This window comes from Heloderma suspectum, chromosome 12 (assembly GCF_057233095.1).
Source record: "Heloderma suspectum isolate Gila_16-S chromosome 12, 16-S_ref, whole genome shotgun sequence".
NCBI lineage: Eukaryota > Metazoa > Chordata > Lepidosauria > Squamata > Helodermatidae > Heloderma > Heloderma suspectum.
Genome location: NC_139469.1, coordinates 12,178,042 through 12,201,986, shown reverse-complemented (window position 1 = coordinate 12,201,986; position 23,945 = coordinate 12,178,042). Strand labels below are relative to the sequence as shown.

General features: G+C 45.4%; 1 protein-coding gene across 3 annotated transcripts in view; it reads right to left on the bottom strand.

The window, feature by feature from the left end:
* Positions 1–23,945, bottom strand: part of PRKAR1B (protein kinase cAMP-dependent type I regulatory subunit beta) — a 158,430-nt gene that overhangs the window by 31,275 nt on the left and 103,210 nt on the right. For all 3 annotated transcript variants that reach the window (XM_084818406.1, XM_084818410.1, XM_084818409.1), the window contains exons 8-9: positions 18,697–18,757; positions 14,769–14,890 (exon numbers count right to left, since the gene is read on the bottom strand). In XM_084818406.1, coding sequence (XP_084674532.1) covers positions 14,769–14,890; positions 18,697–18,757 — 183 coding nt within the window. The remainder of the gene's footprint in view (positions 1–14,768; positions 14,891–18,696; positions 18,758–23,945) is intronic.

The window sequence follows — 23,945 nt, the reverse complement described above, 5'->3', positions numbered from 1 at the left end:
TTAAAGACTAACGGATTTATTATGACAGTAGCGAACGGACTTGGCTTCACACATGTGAGAATAGCTCATATGGTAACACACCAAAAGCTGCAGGAAACCATATGCAGCCGTCAGGGTTGGACACATTGTGCACTGGTTAGGGATGTCTGTCCCTAGTGACTGAAAACATTGGTGGGGTATGTTCACTTGATTCACCTGAGGAGGGGCACCCCACAGCAGTGAGCAGGGGGCAGACATATAATAGTTTGCCTCGCCCTATGAATCTCCCCTGGCTACAAGCTGAATGGACTGCAAAGCCACAGCCTAGTTAGGAAAGTCTCCCTGTAGTGTCTAAAGGTGGTACCGCAGGATTCAGCCACATGGACACATTAAAAGTAATTAAAATTAATTATTGCATTAAAAAGGCAAAATAACCCCTAGGTACACACCCCTAGGGTGTCCTTAGCATACATGCCAAGTTTCAGGAGTCTAGGTTTCACAGTCATGGAGTTATGGTGGTGACGGATGGACAGACAGACTCACATCCTCTTTTATTATTATATACATATAAGCATCCATAGACACGGCCACTTTACACCATAATAAATTTGTTAAGTCTTCAAAGTGCCACAAGGCTCTGTTGTTTTTGCTATGGCTACCCCTCTGGAATAAAACATGACTACCCCTCTGGAAGCTGTTGCAATAAAATGTGATGCAACATTAAAACAAAGAGCATGGAATAAAGAACAAGATGGAAAACAAAGAGCAGAAGGAAAAAACATAAGAGATAAAACTGTTTGGGAAAGCTACAGCTGGATTTAAAAGGCATGGAGGAATAAAGAAACATTTACCTGGTGCCAAATAGACATTAAAAGAACCTCCCTGAGGTCATTCTAAAACCGGGGTGCCACAATCGAAAAGGCCCTTTCACTTGTAGCAACCTGCCGCATCGCACCTGGAGGACGCTTAAGGATCTGAACAGGGATGCTCACTTCTGTGGGTGCCCCTGCTCAAACCCTTGTGAATCCTTGCTTGAATCCTAGACTCCACCCCGCTCCCTGTTTTATATGTGAATGAGGCAGATGCATGAAAAAAGCACGTGTATGCCATCGACACGACTGATTTGTCCCCGAGTGACACAGGATAATCCAGTTTAGTATAGACAGAATAATAAACAGCATGTCTTGGCCACAATGTCCACAAAAGGGAAAGCGGCAAGAAAACGCAATATTTGTGAAGATCAAATGATCTGCACGATGTGACGTTTGTCGGAAGCGAATTCACACTAGATTTACACATCCGGATACATCACCTTTTCCCCTTTAGCTGTCAAAGGAACCCGTGGTGGGAACTGCTAAGTTCCACCATTGTTAAGAGCGTATTGGCATTTCCAGCGTAAACCCTCAATTTTAAGGGATTTATGAATCAGATGTTTTGTATTACATCTGGATGAAGATGAACTGTTTGGAGGAAGCTGTCGTTCCAGATGTGAACTTACAAACCAGCCATACTAATTTGTTGCGCTACATGTTGAGCATGCAAAAAGGAGGCTTTGGGTATTTAGAAGTTTCAAGACGAAATTCTTTTATGCCACTGGCTCTTTTTTTTAATGTTGCAAGCTTGGTGAAGGTAATCCAAGGATTGGTGACTACTAGAACTGAGCCCAAATCTGGAAGGATAATCCATGTTCTGCAGCAGAGTTCAGGAACCTCAAGCCCAGGGGCCAAATCTGGCTCTTTGGGGGTCCCAGATGGCCCCACCCCTTTCCCCTGGCCATGCCCCCTTCCTGGCTTCTGTACAGTTTTCCTCCATTCTAAAAGGTTGAAATGCCTCACCTAAGGCTTCATTACTGGCAGGAAGGGTTTTAAGCTAAAATACGCCAGTATGTTTGGTATTTCCAGCCCCACTCCTTTAGCCTTTAACTCCGCCCCTTTGCATTTGGTCCCACCCACCACTTGAAAGCAGCCCCCAAGAGCTTCACCAAAATCGGCATTTGGCCCTTGGCTTGAAAGAGGTTCCACACCCCGGTTTTACAGACCACAAAACCAGGTATGATGTATAGAGGAATCTTTTTATGTGTACATGTGTTTGCCAAATCAACCCCTTCTTCCTTTCCAACATCTCAAAGCTTCCCCTATCTTTCTTTGTTCTCTCTCTCTCTCTCTCTCTCTCTCTCTCCCTCTCTCTCTCTATCCCTCCCCTATGTCTGAAAAGCATCCCCATATTCCAGTCGCTGATTTTCTGCTGCATCTTTTTGCCGCTGCCATGCTGCCGAATTTCAGCAGTGCAAGCTTCCATTTAAAGAGTTGTCAGAAGGCAGTCCCCTGTTTTTGAAGAGCTGCCCAACCCAAGTTAAAAAATAAAGACCCATAAGAAGTGTGCACAGCAGGGGGCTTGACATTGCCCATCCACCATGGCCACCTGGTGAGTAGACTGAACAGGCACATGAGTCACCTGGTCACTGTCCCCGCTATGGAGAGATGTAGTGTGTTTCTGTTTAAATTATAGTGGCCCCTGGAACCACAGCCCCCCCTCCCCTGAAGTTGCCCACCCCTGATCTAGAGAGATTCTGGGGAGAGATCTCAACCCTGAAAGAATAATAACTATACCACATCACTTCAATTTTTTTTTAAAAAAAGCGTATTAACAATGCATCCCCCAAAAGGCAAAAACAGGGACAGCATAGGGCATCATTTACCAGAACATAGGGGCTGTCCCTGGGAAACAGGGGCTCTTGGGGCGTCTGCTGCTTTAGGGTTGTTTTTAGTTTGTTTTGCTTAATGCAAGGATCACTTTAGGGATCGCTGTGTACTGGAGGGATGGGCGGGGGGGAGTTTGTGAGCCAATAGTGGTGCTGGTTTTAAACAGTTCCCAGAGCAGCTCTTTGCAACTCCTCCTAGACAACATTCATCTCCCTAATTAATCATTAATCACGCCGTGTTTCTTCAAGAGATTATCAAGGATGATAGCAAAGTGAGCCTAAGGTGGGCCAGACTCCATTAATCCTCACATAAGAGGTTTCTTTGGAAGTTCTCAGGCTTGGACTGGCGTACTGTGTGTGTGTGTGTGTGTGTGTGTGTGTGTGTGTGTGAAAGGGGTGCCTCTCAGGTTAAAATGTCAAGTAGGTCAGAGCATGGACTAGTATCTTCCTTCCTTCCTTCCTTCCTTCCTTCCTTCCTTCCTTCTTTCCTTCCTTCCAAAGAGTGTTTGCCTCATGAACCTTCAGAAGCAGACCAGATTGTATTATCACCTTAAGCAGGAATTTGAATTGAATCATGATCTATAAACAAGGCGGCCATGGGTCCTACTTTGCAGAGTACAGTCCTCTGTTTGCAGGGCTGTCAGAGGACAGTCCTCTATTTGAAGGGCTGCCCAGGCCAGTGTAAAGATAAAGAACCCGAAGAGCCAAAAGTGGGGCCTTGAAATTGCCCATTAACAGGGGTTACCTGGACAGCAGAGTGAACGAGCACAACATTCACTTGGTCACAGTCTTCCTTCCCCACCATGGCAAGATGTATTGTGTTTCTATTTAAATTATAGTCATTATTTCTAAATTTACATCTATACATATAAATTAGCATATGCAAGTTTGATGCAAATCTGTGTCTTTTGTTCTCTTTTTTTGCAATGCGTAAGTGGCCACTCTAAGAGGGATGGGATAGCAAAATTCGGACAAAAGAGGGGATTGGAGATTGGTTAAAATGGCGCCCAGTCAGACAAGGGGATGAGATTAAAAATAGGCCTTTGAATGTGTGATAGTACCTGGGGTCACGTTGGGACACTGTTGTCGGATACCTCCTCCAATAATTATAGTAATTATTTCTAAATTTGCATCTATACATATAAATAAGCATATGCAAATTTGAGGCAAATCTGTGCCCTCTTTTATGATTCATTCCCGATCTTTTGGTGATTTGTAAGTGGCCACCCTACATATAAATCCATCCCCCTCTCTCCGCAAAGAAATGATCAAAGATGGGCCTGATCTCACACATTGCTAGAAACAGGGAAGAGAGGGCTCTTGCACCCTTGACTCGTTTAGTTATTATCTATTTATTTAAAATATTCATACCTTGCCTTTTCATCTTGCAGAATCCCCAAAATGGCTAAGCAACAATGTAAAAAGGATATACTATTAAAACACACAATGAAAGCAACAGTACTGTAAAAACGCAATGTGAGTGTATATGCGCAATAATGGACACAGTACAGATTCTGTAAAATCTGTTCCATCTGCATTTGTGTGGATTTGTACTTACAAAAATGTGCAAATCCCCCCAAATGCACATTTTCACGCTTTAGCCTATGGGAGAAATGCTCATTTGTGGCCAGGTTTTTTTTAATTTTGCATATCTTTCTATTACTAAATGTGTGCAAAATTCCAGAAAGTTAGAAAAACGGTCCACAAGTCCACAGAATCCACCCAACTGCGGAAAAGCCGATCCACTGTGGAATCTGTAGGTCGGATTCATAAAAACCTGAACTCATTTGATTCTGTTGCAGATTTCTCCAACAACCCTAGACACGGGAGCAAGTAATTATCTAGAACCCTAACAGCCCTTTGAAATAGCAGAGCCTTAACCTGCCCTCATGGAATTGTTTTAATAGAGGAGCCAGGCAAGTTGCCCTTGGAAGGGAGTTCCAGAGTTTAGGCACCGCCACATATTACAGGGGTATCAAACCTCTTCCAGTCTAAGGGCTGAATTCCATTTTGGAGAACATCTTGGGGGCCACATTCCAGTCATGGGCGGGGCCAATGGCAAAAGGGGAGGGGGTCAAAATACAAAAAATGGCAGCATATTTTAACTTAAAGCTCTTCCTGCCACTAACTAAGCCTTCTGAGGGGCATTTCAAGCTTTTAGAATCGGGAAAAATTGCACAAAATCCGGGGAGACCACCAAACGATTGGAGGTTGGGGGAAAGCAGGTGTGTTCATCTGGGGAGTCCTAGAGAGCTGGATCAGGACCCTGGGAGGGCCTGAAGTTCTCCACCCCAGGCATTGCAATTTGAAATGGCCAGCCCAATCTTAGTATGGAAGCCCTCTGGTACATTTCAGTGCATCTAGTATACCTTCAGCATCTAATATTTTTGGGCCCACACTAAGATTACTCATGAGACTGGAGTGCTTGGGCAGTCCATGGAAAACTGGGTCATTATAAATTATGTGAAATAATTTGGCCTCATTCTCTTGCTTTCTTTTTAATTGCATCCATCTCTCTCTTCCTGATTTGCAAGTTTAACGTTGTCTGAATGGTTTCCCATCAACAATATGGCATTCAGCCCAACTGCTAAAGCAGCATGGTAAGGCTCTTGATACGCAACTGATATTGGGCAGGGGGAGGGGAGAGGTGGGGAGGAGAGGGAGGCATCCTCTCTCAGCATACTGACAGGAGTTCCATGACATAACTCCAGAGACCATATATGGTGCTTGCTGATGGTAACTAGAGCCAAAGGATCTGATACGGGGGGTAGGGGGTGGAAACGTGGGAGCTGAAAAATCCAGGATGGCCTGCCACAGCTGTGCGCTGGAGCGTTCTCGGGCAGCTGAATCACACCGACTCCCTCCTAAGATACCGTGCTGTTGAAGTCAGCCTTGGGGAAGATTCAGGGTGAGGTCCTTGACAATAACTCCCCTTCTGAGGATGTGTCTGCAGACAGCTTCCCACAAGGCTCACCTCCTTAACTTCAAACAGTAGTGCCTCTAGGGTTGGACTTCAGGGCTGAGATCCAGGACCCCATAGCCTGGAGGGGCCAAATGATTCATTCATTTACTCATTTATTATATTTCTATACCACCCCTTAGCTGATGCTCTCTGGGCAGTTCACAAAACTGAAAACCATTAAAAATATATTACATGAAATCCAACACCATTTACACTAAAACATATAAACAGATAACACAGGCACAGCCGATATGTCACTAAAAGACCATTTTTAAATAATCAACCAAATCCAGGTCCTGATTAAAAACTCATTATATGCTGCCAAATGCTTGAGAGAAGAGGGCAGCTTTAACCTGGCACCGAAAAGATAACAATGTTGGGGGGCCTCACCTCATCAGGGAGATAATTCCATAAGTCACCACCAAGAAAGCCCTCTCCCTTCTTGCCACCATCCCAGCCTCCCTTGGAGGAGGCACCTGGAGGAAGGTCTTAGATGCTGAACGTAGTATACAAATAATGATGGAAATCGGGCCTGGCATCAACCCATCAACCATCATGGTCATACCAGGGCCCACTGGGACAACACTGGTCACCGCAGCATTCTTTATTTCCCCTTATTTGTGTTTGTTTGTTTGTTTGTTTTAATCATTTTATAGTCAGGGTAGCCAGCCAGGGCTCAAAACCTTCTCCTTAACCCCGGTGATCTGAGTGTCCGGGATAAAGAATCAGGTTTCTCAGCACTATGGGCTCCCCCGGGTGGAGAGATGAAGATCTGAAGCTAATTCGTATTGAGCCACACCACCAGTTTATCTTGCCTATCTCTTGGGTAACAATGGGTGTGAATTTTGTTTCAGTTTGGTTTTGATCAGAATTTACCAACTTGTGCAACACCCTCCACACACGGGACAAAAAGAAGTTGAGGTTCTGAAATTTTGCACATGGGAGAAACTGAAACAGACAGATCCGTCCATCCAGACCTAAGACGTTTGAGTGCTTTTCTCTTACAAGGCCGGGTTTGAATCCCTGCACATTCAACCATGATAGTGCTTAATTCCCCCACCCTTTTTTTCTGATGGACTCTTCATCTTTAACAGCTGCATGGCAGGCAGGTACAACATGCCCTTCTCTGTGCTGGGAATAGCTGTACCTTTTGAATTTGGCTGGTGCAGATGGGCAAGAATTTAGTTTCAGTTCTTCATTTCATTTACCAAAGTTCTTCATATTCGGGAGTGAAAGAACTTGAGATTTTAACTTTTCAAAGGCAGGAGAATTATTATTAATAATAACAATAATACTAATAATAATAATTACATTTGTATACCATCACATTTCATTTCTGTACTGTCCCACAGCCGAAGCTCTCTGAGTGGTTAACAAAGATTAAAAGCCATTAAAAATACAGTATACAAAGATTAAATATCCATTTACATAAAACACACAGGCAGTTCACACAGAGACAGCATATATCTAAAAACAATTTTATTTTTTTATTATTATTTATTAAATTTATTAATCTCCCATCTGGCTGGTCACCCAGCCACTCTGGGTGATGTACAGAATATATAATAAAACAATTTAAAACAATAACTTTCCACATTAAAAACATCATTTTTCTAACCCACCCCAAATGCCTGCCATTAAAAACAACCACGTTTTTAATGTGAGGCGGAAGCGCATTAAAGCAATCAACCCACCATAAACAAATCCGAGACCTGAGTAAAATTCATCACATGCTGCCAAATGCCTGAGAAAGGGAGGTCTTAACCTGGCACCAAAAAAGATAACAAAGTTGGTTCCAGGCATGCCTCACTGGGGAGATCATTCTACAATTGGGGGGCCACCACCGAGAAGGCCCTCTCCCTTGTTGCTGCCTTCCAAGCCTCCCTCGGAGGAGGTGCTCAGAGGAGGGCCTTAAATGCTGAATGTCATGTCGGAGAGGCACTCCATCAGGAACTGCTGTCCCAAGCCATGTAAGGCTTTATAGGTCAAAACCAGCACCTTGAATCATGCTCGGGAAGCAAAATTGACAGGTTTGCTCATCCCTACTCTTGAGCAACTGGCAGTAGCTCTCCACAGTTTCAGATAGAGGTCTGTCCCAACCATTCTACTTGAGATCCTTTAATTGTATCTGCCTGGGATTGAACCTGGGACCTTCATCAAGTAAGAGCAGGTGCCCTACCACTGACCTATGGCTACTCCCTCTTCCTCCACCTATAGATTGAGGAAGAGAGTCACCTGTGACAAATCCGGCATGCTAGATCCTCAAGGCTAAAGGAGGTAAGCATGTTGCATCCATTCACGCCAGCCCTTCATGTGACTCTTGCCCCAAAGAGATGATAAAGTTTGCCTTATGGTCGGGAAACAGCAGCCATGTGAACCCGCTCCATTTCAGGATGCCATCCACTGTTTGCTAACATTATACATGGGATCGCATTATAACTGAACTGGAAACCTGGCTAAATACACAGCCTGGCTCTTTGAAACACGTACCTTTTTCAAAAACCAAAACCAAAAGACAATATAGTTTGGTTTCAATGAAATCAGAAAGGCAAAACCTCCTGAGCGTTATGTACACAGCGGTGATCATTTATATGATATGGCCGCAAATTTGTTTTTGGAGAACTGTGCATCTGTTACAAGGTTCCCTTGCCAAAATATAATTCCTTATGGCAACACGCGTTGCACGGCGCTTAAGGTCCTGCACCTCTGTGCCAGGAATCTCAAACGGGATAATTCCATGACCTTGAAAATCCAGCAGATGCATTCCACATCTGCCCAGGCTGGGAAAGTCTGATGTTGCTGTGTGAAAAGCAGGGTGGGAATCAAGATCTCAAAAATGTCTAAAGGCAGAGAAATTTATTTATTTGTTAGGCTTTCAGGTGGTTCCCCCCCCCCCAGATAATACACCCAGCGGTTTCACTTTCCACAGATCAAACTATGCAACTCTGCAAACACGAGGAACACAGGAAGCTGCCTTATACCAGGGCAGACAATTTATCTAACCAGCTCAGTATTGTCTGCTCTTTTCAGGGTCTCTGGTAGACCATCACTAGCTACCTTTGATTTGAAGAACATATGAAAACATAAGAACATAAGAAGAGCCATGATGGATCAGACCAAGATCCATCTAGTCCAGCATTCTCTTCACACAGTGGCCAACCAGCTGCCCACGGGAAACCCACAAGCAGGACATGAGTGCAACAGCACCCTCCCACCCATGTTCCCCAGAGACCGGCGTACACAGGCATACTGCCTCTGGTACTGGAGGTAGCACATAGCCATCAAGACTAATAGCCATTGATAGCCTTCTCCTCCAGGAATTTGTCCAACCCCCTTTGAAAGCCATCCAAATTGATGGCCACCACTACATGCTATGGTAGTGAGTTCCATAGCTTAACTCTGTGCTGTGTGAAGAAGCCCTTCCTTTTATCTGTCCTGAATCTCGCACCAATCAGCTTCATGGGGTGGCCCCACTGGGTTCTAGTATTATAAAAGAAAGAGAAAAAATGTCTCCCTATCCACATTCTCCACACCATGCACAATTTTGTATGCCTCTATCACGTCTCCCCTTACTCGCCGTTTTTCTAAGCTAAACTATCCCAGCTGTTGTAATCTTCCCTCAAAGGGGAGTTGCTCCAGCCCCTTGATCATTTTAGTTGCCCTTTTCTGCCCTTTTTAACTGGAGATGTTGGGTATTGAACCAGGGCATTGAACTGGAGATGCCTGGCATAACTGGAGATGCTGGGCACTGAACCAGGGACCTAAAGCATATGAACACTGTGACACAAGAAGAGAGCTCAGGATGGCAGAAGGGTGCTTGTGCAACAAAAGAGGCAACTAACACAAGTAACAGGGGGGAAATCCCCAAATCCAGGACAGCTGGAGGAAAATGCCTTCCTAATCCCAAATATCAGCATCAGTCAGACCACGGGTAGGCAACATTTGGGGGCCATGGGCACATTTGGCAATTTGAGAAGCTGTCCTGGGCACCATCACAAAATGGCTACCATGGGAGGCATGGCAAAGGACAAGTAACCTGCCTCAAAGACTGAGTTCAGGCAGGGGCACAGTCTGAGCCCCAGGAAGCTGAACACCTCCTTTTAAACCACAGTTTTCAGCACCAACAGAAACTTATTTCATAGCAATCCCAGCTGCCCATAAGAAAATGTGTTCATCAAAAGAAAAAAAGTAGGAGGGGCAAGGCACCTTGGTGGGGCCAAGAAAGGTACCCAGGGGTGCATTGGTGCCCGTGGGCACCATGTTGCCTACCCTTGAGTCAGACCTCTTCATGCCCCAACCCCATCTCCTGAACCATCCCAAGGGAAATATCATCAGGGACATTTCCATAAATCCTAACGCTAGTGGTGTCCATTTTTGACGTGTCAGAGAAAATGGTAAAGAAAAAAAAGTAAAAAAAACAGATCATACGGGGACAAGCCTCCCTTTTGGACACTTCACATGTGAAGAGTCTCCAAGTAAGAAGACAGATGTGGCAAAGAGTCCCTGCCCCAAATATGTAGAGGGTTTAATCCCAAAGGGATTAATTCCATTGCAAAGCTAGCAAGGTCCTTTTATCATCAATTAGAGCTGCTCAGAATGGTGCCTGTGCTTATCTCGTGTACATTGGAGCTTTGCATAGATACCTCACAGGCTTCCATTTCATGGCCTTTTAACACCACTGTTTACCTTTTTTGTTTCTGTACCCATCTAGATATACGTCCACTAACTGGGAATGGCCCTTTAATGAATCTGAGCAAGTGGGCTCTACTCCATGAATACAATTGTCTTTAAGATGCCACTCAACCCTTTTTTGACCAAGGAGGATGTACCTCCCCGCTCCCCACCCCACCCTGCAACGCATACACTCTTTCTGTTGTCCTTTAGCCATCAGAAAGGCCAGTGCGGTACAGTGCTTAGAGTGCTGGACTGCGACACGGGAGACCCATGTTCTAGTCTCCGTTCAGTCGTGAAGCTCACCGAGTGAATTAGTGCCAGTCACTGACTCTCAGCCTAACCTGCCTCACAGGGTTGTTGTGAGGATAAAATGGAGAGGAGGATCATGTATGCCATCTTCGAGAAAAGGTGGGATATAAATGCATTGTACAGCACCCAGAGAACTTCAGTTATTGAACAGTTTAAAAGTACAATACAACAAAAAATAAATTTAAACACAAATAAAATAAATACATGGTGGACAGGAGCAAGTTCTGTTATGATCATCCCCTTACCAAAACGTTTGCATGCTCTGACCTTGGAGGGGGGAATCAGAGATCCAACCCCCCTCCCTCGCTCCCCCACAACCGGAGTGGAAAGAACCGTGCTGGCTGGCCTCCGAGGTGAGGAACTCGACCTCAGGGAGGGGGAAAGGGGGCATTTGGGGGGCAGAAAGAGGAGGAGACCAGAGAGGGCAGGATACAAGTTATTCCAGGGCCTTTCCAGCCTCCTTCCTTCCCCCTCTGAAACAAATCATGCCCATCTAGCAAAAAATGCAGGGCAGGAGGAGTACAGGAAGGCAAAGACCGCCTCCTCCGCTTCTCCTGCCCTGTATAGGCTGATCGTAAGCCTCCAAGTTCAGGGGGTTATGATCACTGAGGGCAAAATCGATAGGATAGCCCTAAGATATTTTTGTATAGCTTTTCAATCCAAACAGTTCCACAAAGTAGATTACATGAAGTATAAACAAACAACTGTAACAACATCATTAATTACAACTACTAAAACCAATTAAAATGGAAAAAATCCAATGGAGACACCTCCGTTGATCCCAAATGCCCTCTGAAACAAAACTTGTTTTCACCCATCTGTAAACCAACAAAGGAGGAGCAAGGCATGCTTTCGTGGAGACTCAGTTCAATAACCTTCCTGCTCTGATGAAGGGAGAACCCAAGATAGGGTCTCTGTAGCATGTAGGGCACAGATAGGAAACCTGGTACCCTCCAGATGCTTTGGAATACAACTTGTGAAACAGGGCCTTCTCTGGGGCCACTCCCACGCAGTGGAACTCCCTACCAAAGGAAGCTAAGTTGGCGCTCTCTGTGTCTGCTGTCCTTCCACCGGCAGGAAAACATGGTTTTATTCCAGCAGGCCTTTGGAGTGTAAGCAGGTCTGTTCAGTTGGATGCTGCTTTTATTCCATTATTGTTGTTTTTCAAATGGTGTTTGAATTCATTTGTTTTATTTTTTATTGTAAATGCATTTTATTTATGAATGTAAGCTGCGTTGAGTGCCATTTTTCTTGGTAGAAAAGCGAGGCACAAATGAAATAAAGAAACGCCATTAAAACCTTTGGGGAGGGGCCATAACTCAGTGGTACAGTATCTACCTTACATGCAGAAGGTCTCAGGTTCAATCCCCGACATTTCCAGGTAGGGCTGAAAAAACTCCTGCCTGAAACCTTGGAGAGAGGTGCTCCAAGCAATGATGACAATACTGGGCTAGATGGACCCATGGTCTGACTCAACATAAGGCAGCTTTCTATGTTCCTTATCATGTTCCTTACCATGTTCCTTACAGTGCTAAATTACCATAATGCTGGCGTATGGGGCTGATGGGAATATTAGTCTAAAACATCTGGAGGGCACTTTGTGGCCTATCCCTGATCTAAGGCTTTAAAAATCCAACCCAACACCTTGAATTGGCTCCAGAACCCTACTGAGATACCATCAAATTCTTTCAAAACCAGAGTGATAATCTCCTTGATATATCTTGTTGCTTGCTCCGGTTAAGAGGAGGGGTTGATGCATTCTGGACCAGCTGTAACTTCTGGGCACTTTTCAAGGGCAGCCCCACAGAGACAGCATTATGGTAATTTAGTCGTACTGAAAAGAACATTGCTGGTGGCCTCAGCTGAAGCCTTCTTTCTTACACCTTGGTTGTCAGTTGATACCAGTGCTGCCACACCACTCCCCGCTGCATCCACGGCCAGTCCCCTTCGCCCCAAACTGCAGAACGACTGAGCATGATACAGTCCAGTAAAGCAGAATGCAACACTTTTTAACTGAGACAAGTGAGAAATATTTGCGTACACGTGCTCCCTTATTTCTAAATTCTTTCTCAGCCCCCCCACCATCTCCAGACACCTCTGCATTTCAACCTAGCAAACTGCTTGGAAACAGCAGGGGTGGTAGGTAGAGAGATAAGTGGGAGGCAAGACGTCCTCCCCACCCGCTGTTTCGGCACAGAGTGCTAAATTCTCAAGCTATGTTATGGCTGTAAATCCCCATGAAACGAGGTTTTAAATTGCAGCCCCAAACTGTGATGAGAACCAAAACTGCAGGGTTGCAGAGTCAGTGAGCATATCTACCCTACAAGACTTAAATGGGTTTACCATTCGCTCTCTGTGGGGAACGCTGGGAATTTTAGTTCTGGGGGGAAAGGGGGTTGCGTATCTCTCAGAGACTACTCAGTAGGGCAAACAAGTTATTTTCACGATCACCCAGATTTTCCATACACCCATTCGAAGCTCGAATCGCCTTGTTTCCTGCATTTGTTTCCACTTTTTTTTCATTTTGTTCAAATAGGGAAGATGTGCAATTCGAACAGGGAAACTGTGCATTAAAAACCCACCAAAAATGCCCACTTCCCCCTGCAAAGTGTGGAAATGCGTATTTTTGAAAATGCATGTTTTTCCGAGCACAAACCCAAGTTTGCAACCTTTGTGGGGGGAACATGCTCTCCTATTCGTGTTCCCATTCCGGGTTGCAAACGGGACATATCTACTTGCTTTGTGAACATAAACAAAATTCTCATACATCCCTAATTCTCAGCATCCTCAGCAAACTATGAAGCCCTGGATTCTCTGGGGGAAGCCACAGCAGTTCAAGGGGGCTAGAACTCATTTATGTTTGTATTGTTCAGAGGCCCTTACCTGACAATAGATAATAGGTAACTATTCATTTTTGTAGAGCAAATACAGAAAAATACAGAACACTCCCTATGAAGACAAACAAGACATTTGCAAAGGGGAGACTGGCAAAGCAAGAAGGGCAGAGGAACAACCCATGTTCTTCAGGAGATACCCTCCCGATGCTGCCCAGGATTTCAGAGATCTGTTCCATGATGGTTCAGAATAAGACCTTATTATTGTAGTGCCCACTCTCTAGAACGCCATACCACAACAAATAAGGCAGGTGCCAACCCTTCTGGGTTTTTGGCACCTACTGAAAACATCCTTTTTCCAATCAGCATTCCAAAAAGGTAATATTATCTTCTGTATACAGCAATAACATACAGTATTTAATTATGATCTTCAACTGTATTTTTGTCTATCACTTAGAAGATTCTTTGAATGCAAGCGATTCATAAATATCATTAAAGAAACCATATAAACATTTGACTAGAAAGGACTAATGCTTTGCTGTCAGTTGAAGGCTCACCAGCTGTGTAGATGCAATTCCAGAGCCAACACACTGCAGCCTATGCAAACGTATGTCCTGATATACCCAACCGACACCACTGAGCGGAGGCCAAGGAAAAGGGCTTGCAGCAGGGAGGACCCTGTAGCTCGGGGGTGCAGAAGCTCCTTCAGCCTGTATCCATACTGGAAAAGCTCTTGGGGGCCACATTCCAGTGGTGGGTGAGGCCAAAGGCAAAGTGGTGTGGCCAAAATAAAATAATCTTTAAGTTTAAAGCTCTTACTTCCAGTATCTAAGCCTTAGGAGAGGCACTTCAAACTTCTAGAATGGGGGGAGAAACTGCACAAAAGCTGGGAAATGACCAAACGATTGGTGGTAGGGAGAAAAGGGGTGGGGCCAAGGGAAGGGGGCATGGCCTTCTGGGGAACCCTGGAGGGCCAGATTGGGACCTGAAGAGGGCTGCACTTAGCTCACAGGCCTGAAGTTCTGCACCCCTGCTGTAGCTACTGGACCGTATCCCCGGGAGATGAGCAATTAGAGGAGTGTAGGCCACAGAAGACCTGGGTTTCCTGGAGGAGATGTTGCTGCACTGCACCTCTAGTGTCAGCCCCAGACCAGATCTGCATATTCTAATGTCCATTTACTCAAGGGTAAACTTGCAGCTTTGAGCTTAGACTCCCACGTGTGGTCAAATTTAATAGGCCAGTACAATACAGTTGTTTGACGATGGCTACACGGTTGGAAAACATTTGGTGTGAGAAAGTCAGACTTACCTCTGTGATGATGAAAAAGTCATCCCCTGGCTGTCCCTGAACAACAATTTTCTCTCCATCTTCAAACTGGACGGGCTCTAATGCATCTGCCACGGTCAGTCGCTCCCACTTATCCAGGGATCCTAAAATAGGAAATGAGCCCAAGAAAGGTTTTCAGAGTCGCTAATCTATTTGCCTCTAGCAACTTTACAGATCTTCCTTGCAAACATGGAACAAATCCCATCTTATCCTGCCTCCATCCCTTCTTCAAAATGGTGGATACGACTAGGAAAAGGCACATGCCTTTTGGCGGAAAAGATTCATAACTTTTGCAAACGGTGGAAGCATCAGCCTTCTAACTAGATGGAATTTGGGAATTTCATAACTGATGGAACAGTCCTCCATTGCAACTAGGGCTCACTGGGGCTACACTATCACAATGCAGCCTCCTTCATTTGTACCAGAATAGCCCGGAAATTCTCCCTCTGTGGAGGAGGTTACCCAGGAGTAGGTTTCTTCCCCCAATTGCTTCAAAGGCTGGGCTATGCAAACAACTTCATGCTTAATCAGCTTTAGCGGGAGGAGCCTCCCCCTCCTCAAGGCTCCATACATTGGTCTCTCTCCCTCACTGGATTCTGTCACTGCAGGGGATCGGCCTATGGTTCACTGGCCAGGATCCAAATACCATGCACCCAAAGAATCTGCAGGGCAGCTGCCTTCAGTGACATCATCAAGGAGCCAAATCTGATTGGCTGAATAGCATCATGATATCATCCATTCACTATGTGATCCCTGATTGTTTGGAATCACCTGTGCAACTAATCCAGAATGAAGAAAGTAACAGTAACCAGGAAAGGCAAGAAACTTGGAGCTCAAGCAACAGCAGATATAGGAAATGTTTGGCACCAAAACAACATTGAAAAAAATGTGAATATTCATACAACCAACGTGTTTTTCAGGAGATTTCTCTTCTCCTGACCATATTTTGGGCACAAAAATCAAAATGGGAAAGTACAGGGTGTTTCAAAAAGATGGACCCAATTTGAAGTCGCTGTATCTCTGCAACCACGAACCGCCCATGAATGAAACTCTTACCACTTGAAAGGGTGGGGCCTAGAGTTTCAAATGATTACTGCTAGAAGCCTCTCTCAGCGCACAAACAACCCCTAGCCTCAGTCATTCGCAAGATGGTGACCCCGCAACACAAGGCGTTTTGCGTTCTGCAGTTCAGCAAGACTGAATCTGCAATTGCGGTGCAGTGTGCGTTTCAACAGCGTTTCGGTATTGATCCGCCAATGCCAAAGAGCATTCGTCATTGACGTTTTCTTGTGGGGATACGTCAAAGAATGTGTTTTTGTGCCACCATTAGCGACTAATCCGGATGACCTCAAAAACAGAATCACAGCAGTGGTGACTTCAGTGGAAGAAGACACTTTGAGAGGCGTTTGGGACAAATTCAACTATCATCTCAACATTGTCCCATACAGCAGGTGGAGGGCACATTGTTATTGTTGTTGTTCAGTCATTCAGTCGTGTCCAACTCTTCGTGACCCCATGGACCATAGCACACCAGGCATTCCTGTCCTCCGCTCTCTCCCGGAGCGTGCTCAAGTTCATATTCATTGCATCGGTGATGCTATCTAGCCATCTCATCCTCTGCCGTCCCCTTCCCCTTTTGCCTTCAATCTTTCCCAGCATCAGGGTCTTTTCCAGGGAGTTTTCTCTTTGCATTACGTGGCCAAAATATTTGAGCTTCAGCTTCAGTATCTGTCCTTCCAATGAGCACTCAGGGTTGATTTCCTTTAGGATGGACTGATTTGACCTCCTTGCAGTCCAGGGGACTTGTAAGAGTCTTCTCCAGCACCACAGTTCGAAGGCATCAATTCTTCGGCGCTCAGCCTTCCTTATAGTCCAGCTCTCACAGCCATACTGGGAAAACCATACTTAGAAACCATTTCTACTGGGAAAACCATAGCTTTGATTATATGAATCTTTGTCGGCAAGGTGTTGTCTCCGCTTCTTACTATGCTGTCTAGGTTTGCCATAGCTTTCCTCCCAAGGAGCAAGCGTCTTTTGATTCAGGGCTACAGTCACCATATGCAGTGATCTTGGAGCCCAAGAAAATAAAATCTGTCACTGCTTCCATTTCTTCCCCTTCTATATGCCAGGAAGTGATGGGGCCAGATGCCATGATCTATTCAAATCTTCCAGGAAGGGTTGTTCTCATACAGCACTCCCCTGTGATAGGCAAGGGAGAAGAGGGAAACACAACTCTCAGTCCGTGGAGCTCTTGTTTTCTTGCATCTAGTTCCAGTCCTCTTTCCATCCCCTTCTTTAGTACAGGATTGCCACAGAGATGCTACAGTGAAGTCTTGGTATTCAATCATGAGTGTTGTCAACGGTTTATCAAAGGTAAAAATTAACTGTTTCTATCCCCATTCATGATGTGACCATGCGCTCCTCCCCAGCAGACCCAGGCACCACGTAGTGGCCATGGCAATGTCCCTTGCAAGTTAGACCACACAGGGCTGCAGCTCAGTGGTAGAGCAAATGCAAATGGTCTCAGGTTCGGAGAAGGAGTTAGTGGGGAAGAGTGTTTGCTGCTATACCACTGGAGGACCCTGTTCCTGATTAAGGCTGTTCTTGCCCCTACCTGCCAGGTAAATAAAAGGCTAGTGCCTGGGCCAAGGCGCAAGCCAAAGGGTGAAAGCCGAAAGGCTCTTGGCCTGTGGCTCTCAGCCATGGGCAAGAAGCCACTAACAGAAGAGAAGAACAGACTCATATCAAATTGGTATCACTCTGAAAGAACAGCACTCAACTATTCCAACAGATCCCAGATAAGGGCCAAAGGAGCTGTAGATCCTTCAACAAGTAGCATGGATCAAATTCTAGTGGGATGAATGCAAACAGGAATTAATGGCTGTAGGCAAGGAGTTGGGAATATTCCATGTCAACCCTCTAGAATGGGGGTGTGAAGGTTTGAGACCTACAGAGGCAAAGGGGGAAAAGGTCAGGCTTTGTGGCCTGGAGTTTTCTGTTGGGAGGGCATAACCCTGAGAGGAGTAGTTTTATTTCTCTGGTTAAGTTTCAGTTGCATTTCTCCACTTAAGTGACATTTCTTCAGGTCTGAAACAGTACTTTTGGTTTTGAAGGAGGAGGGTATATAATGACAGCAATAGAGCCCGTAACAGAGAGACAGCCAGAGCCTGAAGTGAGAGCAGAGTGAATGAGCAGCAGGAGGAAGCAGCCTAGGAAAGTCTAAGGACAGCCGGGGTAACAGAACTTGCATTTTGCAAATTTTATTTTCTTTTAATGCCTTTTGTACCACTCAGCTCTACTGTGTAAATACCTTTAGTTGTAATTTGGTTGCTTTAAATCTACTCATAAACTGTTGTGGTTAAACCCTGTGTCTAGAGTGTCAGTCACCCCGTGTCTACAGCCTAAACCCCATATTACTGGGAAGGGGAAGTTTAAAAGAAGGAAGGTGGGGCTCTTAAGGAGTCAAGAGATCCTTAAGGATTGCTCAGGGGTCCAGGGCATAAGGAGAACCTTGACAGGGGGGAAACTGCACAAAACCTGGGAAACCAACAAATGCTCAGTGGTTGGGAGAAAGGGGTTTGCCAGAGGGCCAGGTTGGTTGGTATATCAGGTGGGCCCAGTGGAGGCTGGTGGCTCCAGTGTCAGTGGGGTAGTGAATCCGTTCCAGGTTTCAGTCAAAACCAATCAGAATTCTAAAGGAGCTATCCAAGGTGTTCCACCTTACTGACCTCAGCGCCCTCAGCTTGGCCCCCAAGCCTAAGGTTGTGCACCCCTGATCTATAGGCCTTATGGATATTCTCTTGAAGCTTGGTTTTACTGTTTAACCATGGCAAATTTTGCATTGATGCAAAGAAAGCCACGAAAGAAAGAAAGAAAGAAAGATTAAAATCCCAAAGGAAAAGCAACGCACCCAAAATGGAAACCTTGCTGAGGAATTCTTCATACATCTTCCGCTTTCTCAGTGTGCTTCCCTGAGTGAGAAAGAGAGTAAAGGGAGAAAGTTAAGACTGTAAGAGCTGGATTGTGGGGTCAATCTGAAAAGCCCATGTTGCCTAGTGCTCCGTCTCCAATAATGACCAGCCAGAAGACATCTCTTCTTGATAGAAGGAGCCAACCATTCTTGCTTGTCTGCGAACACCTGCAGTGGATACCACACCAAGAGGCAGCTATGAGGATGCTCCCCGCTATTGGAGGACAGATGTATAGTGGCTGTTAACCAGGATGAGAAGTGGGACCTTGAACAAAATGTTGCAGTGCAGAGTTCTCCTGTTCAGGACTCCAGCCAGCCAGGCCCTTTTCCAGGATACTCCATCCCATCCCCACCACCACAACGGTCAATCAGCGTTCCATGGCAACCGAGCACACTCCAAACTTGTTGCATTGTTTTGGGTATCCCCCCCCCACTTCCTGCTGCCGCCCCTTAGGTTTTTCATTTCCTTCTGCAAACTTTAGATCCACCTCCTGCTAATCCCTCCCTCTTATGTGTGGATGGTGCCATTTGCGCTACGTAAGGATCCACACTTGGAGAATGAGATTGCAATGGTATGTAGGATTAAATGGAACATCAGTGTATGCCTCTGAACCCATTCTTGGCCTATAGGACTCCTGGTTCAAGCCGCATGGCACTTGACTCCAGGACTCACCATACTAAGTGCAATGCACTATCCACTGCACAACACTATGCAAAACAGTTTCACTCTGACGGTGTTGTATTTTTAATTTTTATTATTGCACTTATATCCCACCTTTTTTTCCTCTTGCAAGGAACCCAAGGTCAAGGCTTACATGGTCCTCCTCTGTTTTATCCTCACAACAACCCTGTGAGACAGATGAGGCTGAGAGTCGATGACTGACCCAAAGTCACCCAGTGAGCTTCATGGCCAAGTGGGGACTAGAACCCGGATCTCCCGAGTCCCAGCCCAACACTCTAAACCACTACACCACACTGACTCTCAGAATTACGCAGAATTACAAAACACGGGCACCTACAGCTTCTTTTTTAGATTCCTCCAGATGCCATCTGTCCCTATCACCGCCCTTCTCTGAAACATCAGCACCGCCAGTACAAACAGCCTAAGGAGAAAGCTTTTGCATGTCTCTACCGGGACCACTGACATTCCTGCAAAGTATATATAGAGGGTCAAATTAATACTGGGGGGGGGGGAGGGACATGTGTCGTTTTTTAAAGAGGAAAGTCCTCTCTTTGAAGGTGCCCTCTGTTTGAAGGGCTGTCTGGTCCAATTCCAGGGTAAAAATAAAGAGCCATCAGAACAGTTGCCCATCCACAGTGAGCACCTGGACAGAAGATTCAACAGCCAGGCACACAGGTCACCTGGTCACAGTATTCCACACTATGGTGAAATTTACTGTATATCTATTTAAATTATAATGATAATTTCTACATTTGCATCTATACATGTAAATTAGGGTATGCACATTTGTGTCCACTTTCGTTTGCTTGCTTTTGAACATAAGAAGAGCCATGCTGGATCAGACTACGGGTCCATCTAATCCAGCATTTTGTCCACACAGTGGCCAACCAGATGTCAACCAGAAACCCACAAGGAGGACATGAGTGCAACAGCTCCCTCACACCCATATTCCCCAGCAACTGGTGTACATCGGCTCACTGCCTCTGGTACTGGAGGTGGCACATAGCCATCAGGACTAGTAGCCATTGATAGCCTCCTCCTTCAGGAATTTGTCCAACCCCCTTTTAAAGCCATCCAGATTGGTGGCCTTCAAAACATCTTGTGGTAGCGAATTCCACAGTTTAACTATGTGTGGTATGAAGAAGTCCTTCCTTTTATCCGTCCTGGATCTCCCACCAATCGGCTTTATGAGATGTCCTTGGGTTATAGTATTCTAAGAGAGGGAGAAAAATGTCTCCCAATCCACATTCTCCACACCATGCATGATTTCATACACCTCTATCATGTCTCCCCTTACCCTTCTTTTTTTGAAGCTAACATTTGGTGATGCATGTCCTCCTTTTTGGCAATTTGTAAGTGGCCACCCTTTCAACACCCTGTGCAACTCAGTCAGCTTCCACAAACACACCAAGGGTGAATCTGTAGCCTGCTTTATTTTTTCCCTGACAACAATGGCTAAGCAGAAGCATCTATCAATTAATTGCTCAATTAAACTGCCTCGCTCTCCCCCGAAAGTTAGGCAAGCTTGTAATTAACACGAAAGGAAGCCATTCTACTGACACTGCTCAGGGTCTCAAAAGGCTCCATTGCCTCATTTCCCGGCCTGTATATGTCAATCTCTCCCTGAGGGAAAGGCTGGGATATAATTTTATTTATGGTGCAACACAGAACGTTTTGTTGTGCTTAAGTATGGTCAGGGCCGGCCCAACCATTAGGCAGAGCAAGGCTGCCGACTGAGGCAGCAAGTAGCCGCAAGTTGTTGCAGGCACATAGCCTACTCTGCACACCCCAATCGGACACTGTCCCATTCGTTTCATTTAATTTATTATATTTCTATACCGTCCTATAGCCGAAGCTCTCTGTAAGGTTCACAAAAATTAAAGACTATTAAAAATACATTCTACAAAGTCCAAAACCATTTACATAAAAACAGATGGCACACACAGAGACAACATATATCTAAAAACAATTTTTAAACTATCAGCCAAAGACAATCCAGAACCTGATTAAAAACTCATTATATGCTGCCTAATGCCTGAGAGAAGAGGGCAGTTTTAACCTGGCACCAAAAAGATAAAAGTGCTGGCACCAGGCAGGCCTTGTCAGGGAGATCATTCCACAATTGCGGGGCCACCACTGAGAAGGCCTTCTCCCTTGCTGCCACCTTCTGAGCCTCCTTTGGAGGAATGTAGTGTTGAAGCTAGATTCAATTGCCAGTCTGGCTGGCTTCCGTATGTGGAAGGGGCTGCCATTTAGTCCTTTGCCCCTGGCAGCAAAATATGCATGGCAGGCTGCAAAAAATACTGAAAATGAATATGCTAATATGAACATCTATTGCTAGAAGGGGAGGGGGAGTTACAGTCATGAGATCCTAAAGCTGTAGAATGACACACACACACCGCAACTATTACTACATAGACTGAATGGATTTGTGCCTTTGCATATACAAGTTTGGTTCCTGCCTTATACCAGCTGATAACCTCGTTTAGGTCAGGTATGGTATTTACTTGGATATTGTCAGTTATATTTTCTTTTGTTGTAGTGGTGGTAAATTAAGTAATAATATTTTGTTTTTCAGGTGCCACATATGTTATAAAGAACCTTAATCCTTGTACTTATGGCTTTATACGAGATTGCCAGGGTGCTCTCTCCCTTTTTCACATTGTACATATACTCCCACTGCTAAAGACCTGTTAGAGGTTGAAAAATGTTCAGGTTGTTGATGTTTGTGCATATTGTGTTATAGTATTTGGTTTATTGATGCTATTCATTGCTCATTGAGTACTGATACATATTTCAGTTCAGTTTACATATTTGTTTATATTGATATTAAAATGCATTCCATATTGTATAGTTTGTTTCCCTTAACGACTTTGGTTTCTTAGTTTTTTCTGGTTAAAGCAAGACCCTTGATGGGTTGCACGGTCCACTTAATTGAGTGGGATTTTGTTTCTGTAGCGGGTAGGACATTCTCCAGGCACTGGGGAACCCCGCCTTTCCCTTCCTAGCAGCTGGAAAGCAACCGAATCGTGATCCATGCCTTGCTGTGCACAGCTCAACTGCTTTAACTCCGAGGCCTTTTAGATCTGCAATCAATGCTTGAATCGATTCACCACACTGATTAGCCGGTTCAAGCTTGCAGTCTTACTGACGAGCTGTACAAAATCACTTCCCAGCCCTCTCGTCCCCAGCTCTGCACCTGCCAGCCAACACTTTGGAGGACAGAGACTTAGCAGAGGGATGACATATTAATCTTGCAAGGATCGGGGAAGCAGAAGCGACACTGAATTCACGAGCTGGATGGTTAAGCCATAAACAAACAGTCGCGTTTGCTTATAGCAGGGCAGGCGGAGCGGGAAGAAGCCACTTGTCTTCCTCGCAAGGAAAGGGTGCTGATCAAGGGAGGAGACGAGGAAGTGGACAGTGATTGCAAATGGACATGTGGAGGACACCCTCATATATACTCACTGCAAACTGATTCTCTGAGTGCTTCTCCTTCTGTGGTCCAGCTGGCACCAGCCACAGACAAGAGGGAGGTACACAGCTATAGCTCCAAGTTTTGGAAGGCCCTTGGGCAAGACACCCTTAATGGGGCCCTCTCCCCCAGTGCCTGCTCACCCGCAGTGTCATCAGCCGCGGCTACTCTTCTTCCTCATCATTGCTGCCACTTGCTGGTTTGCCAGGGAAAGAGGCAAACAGCCGTGGAATCTATGGCTCCTTCTCACCACCACCACTGTTGCCGTGGCCAGAGGGAGAGGCAGGTGAACAAGCAGGTTGCGACGGGGAAGGGGAGGAGCAACTCCAGGGGGCTTTTGTCAGTAGGCCCCTGCTGGAGCTGCAGGTGCCCAAATATGCCATTGATGCCGGCATATTTGGGCACTGGGGAGGTAGCATGCTAGGGGAACCCCAAGGTTTGCAGAAGTGCAAAAAAACCAGCAAGCCTTATTTATTTACAGCATTGGTATACCACTCCACATCGAAACAGATTCCAGAGCGCTGAACAGCTTTATTTATTTATTTACGTTTATATCCCACCTTTCTTCCATCATGGAACTCAAGGTGGTGACATGTGGTTCCCAGGTGGTCTCCCCTCCAAGCACTGACCAGACCCAGACCTGCTTAGCTTCAGCAAAGGGGCTGCCTCATGTGCCTTCCGACCGTGCCCTGGGACATATTTTAGCTTACAGCTGCTACTGCCAGGAACTAAGCCATTTATATGTATGTATGTATGTATGTATGTATGTATTTATATACAGCATTTGTATACTGCTCCACATGTAAACAGATTCTGGAGCAGTGAACAACAAAAGATAAAATGAACAAAGGATAAAAAATAATGAAACCTGATATTAACATTATTCTTTAAAAAACAGAGTGCCAATAAAACCAAGGCTGGTCAACCAAGGAAGGCTTCCTGGAAAAGAGCTGTTTCCTGGAGGCGCCAAAAAACAACCCAGTGTTGGCACCTGCCTGACCTCCAGAGGAGGGAGTTCCATAGGATGGGAGC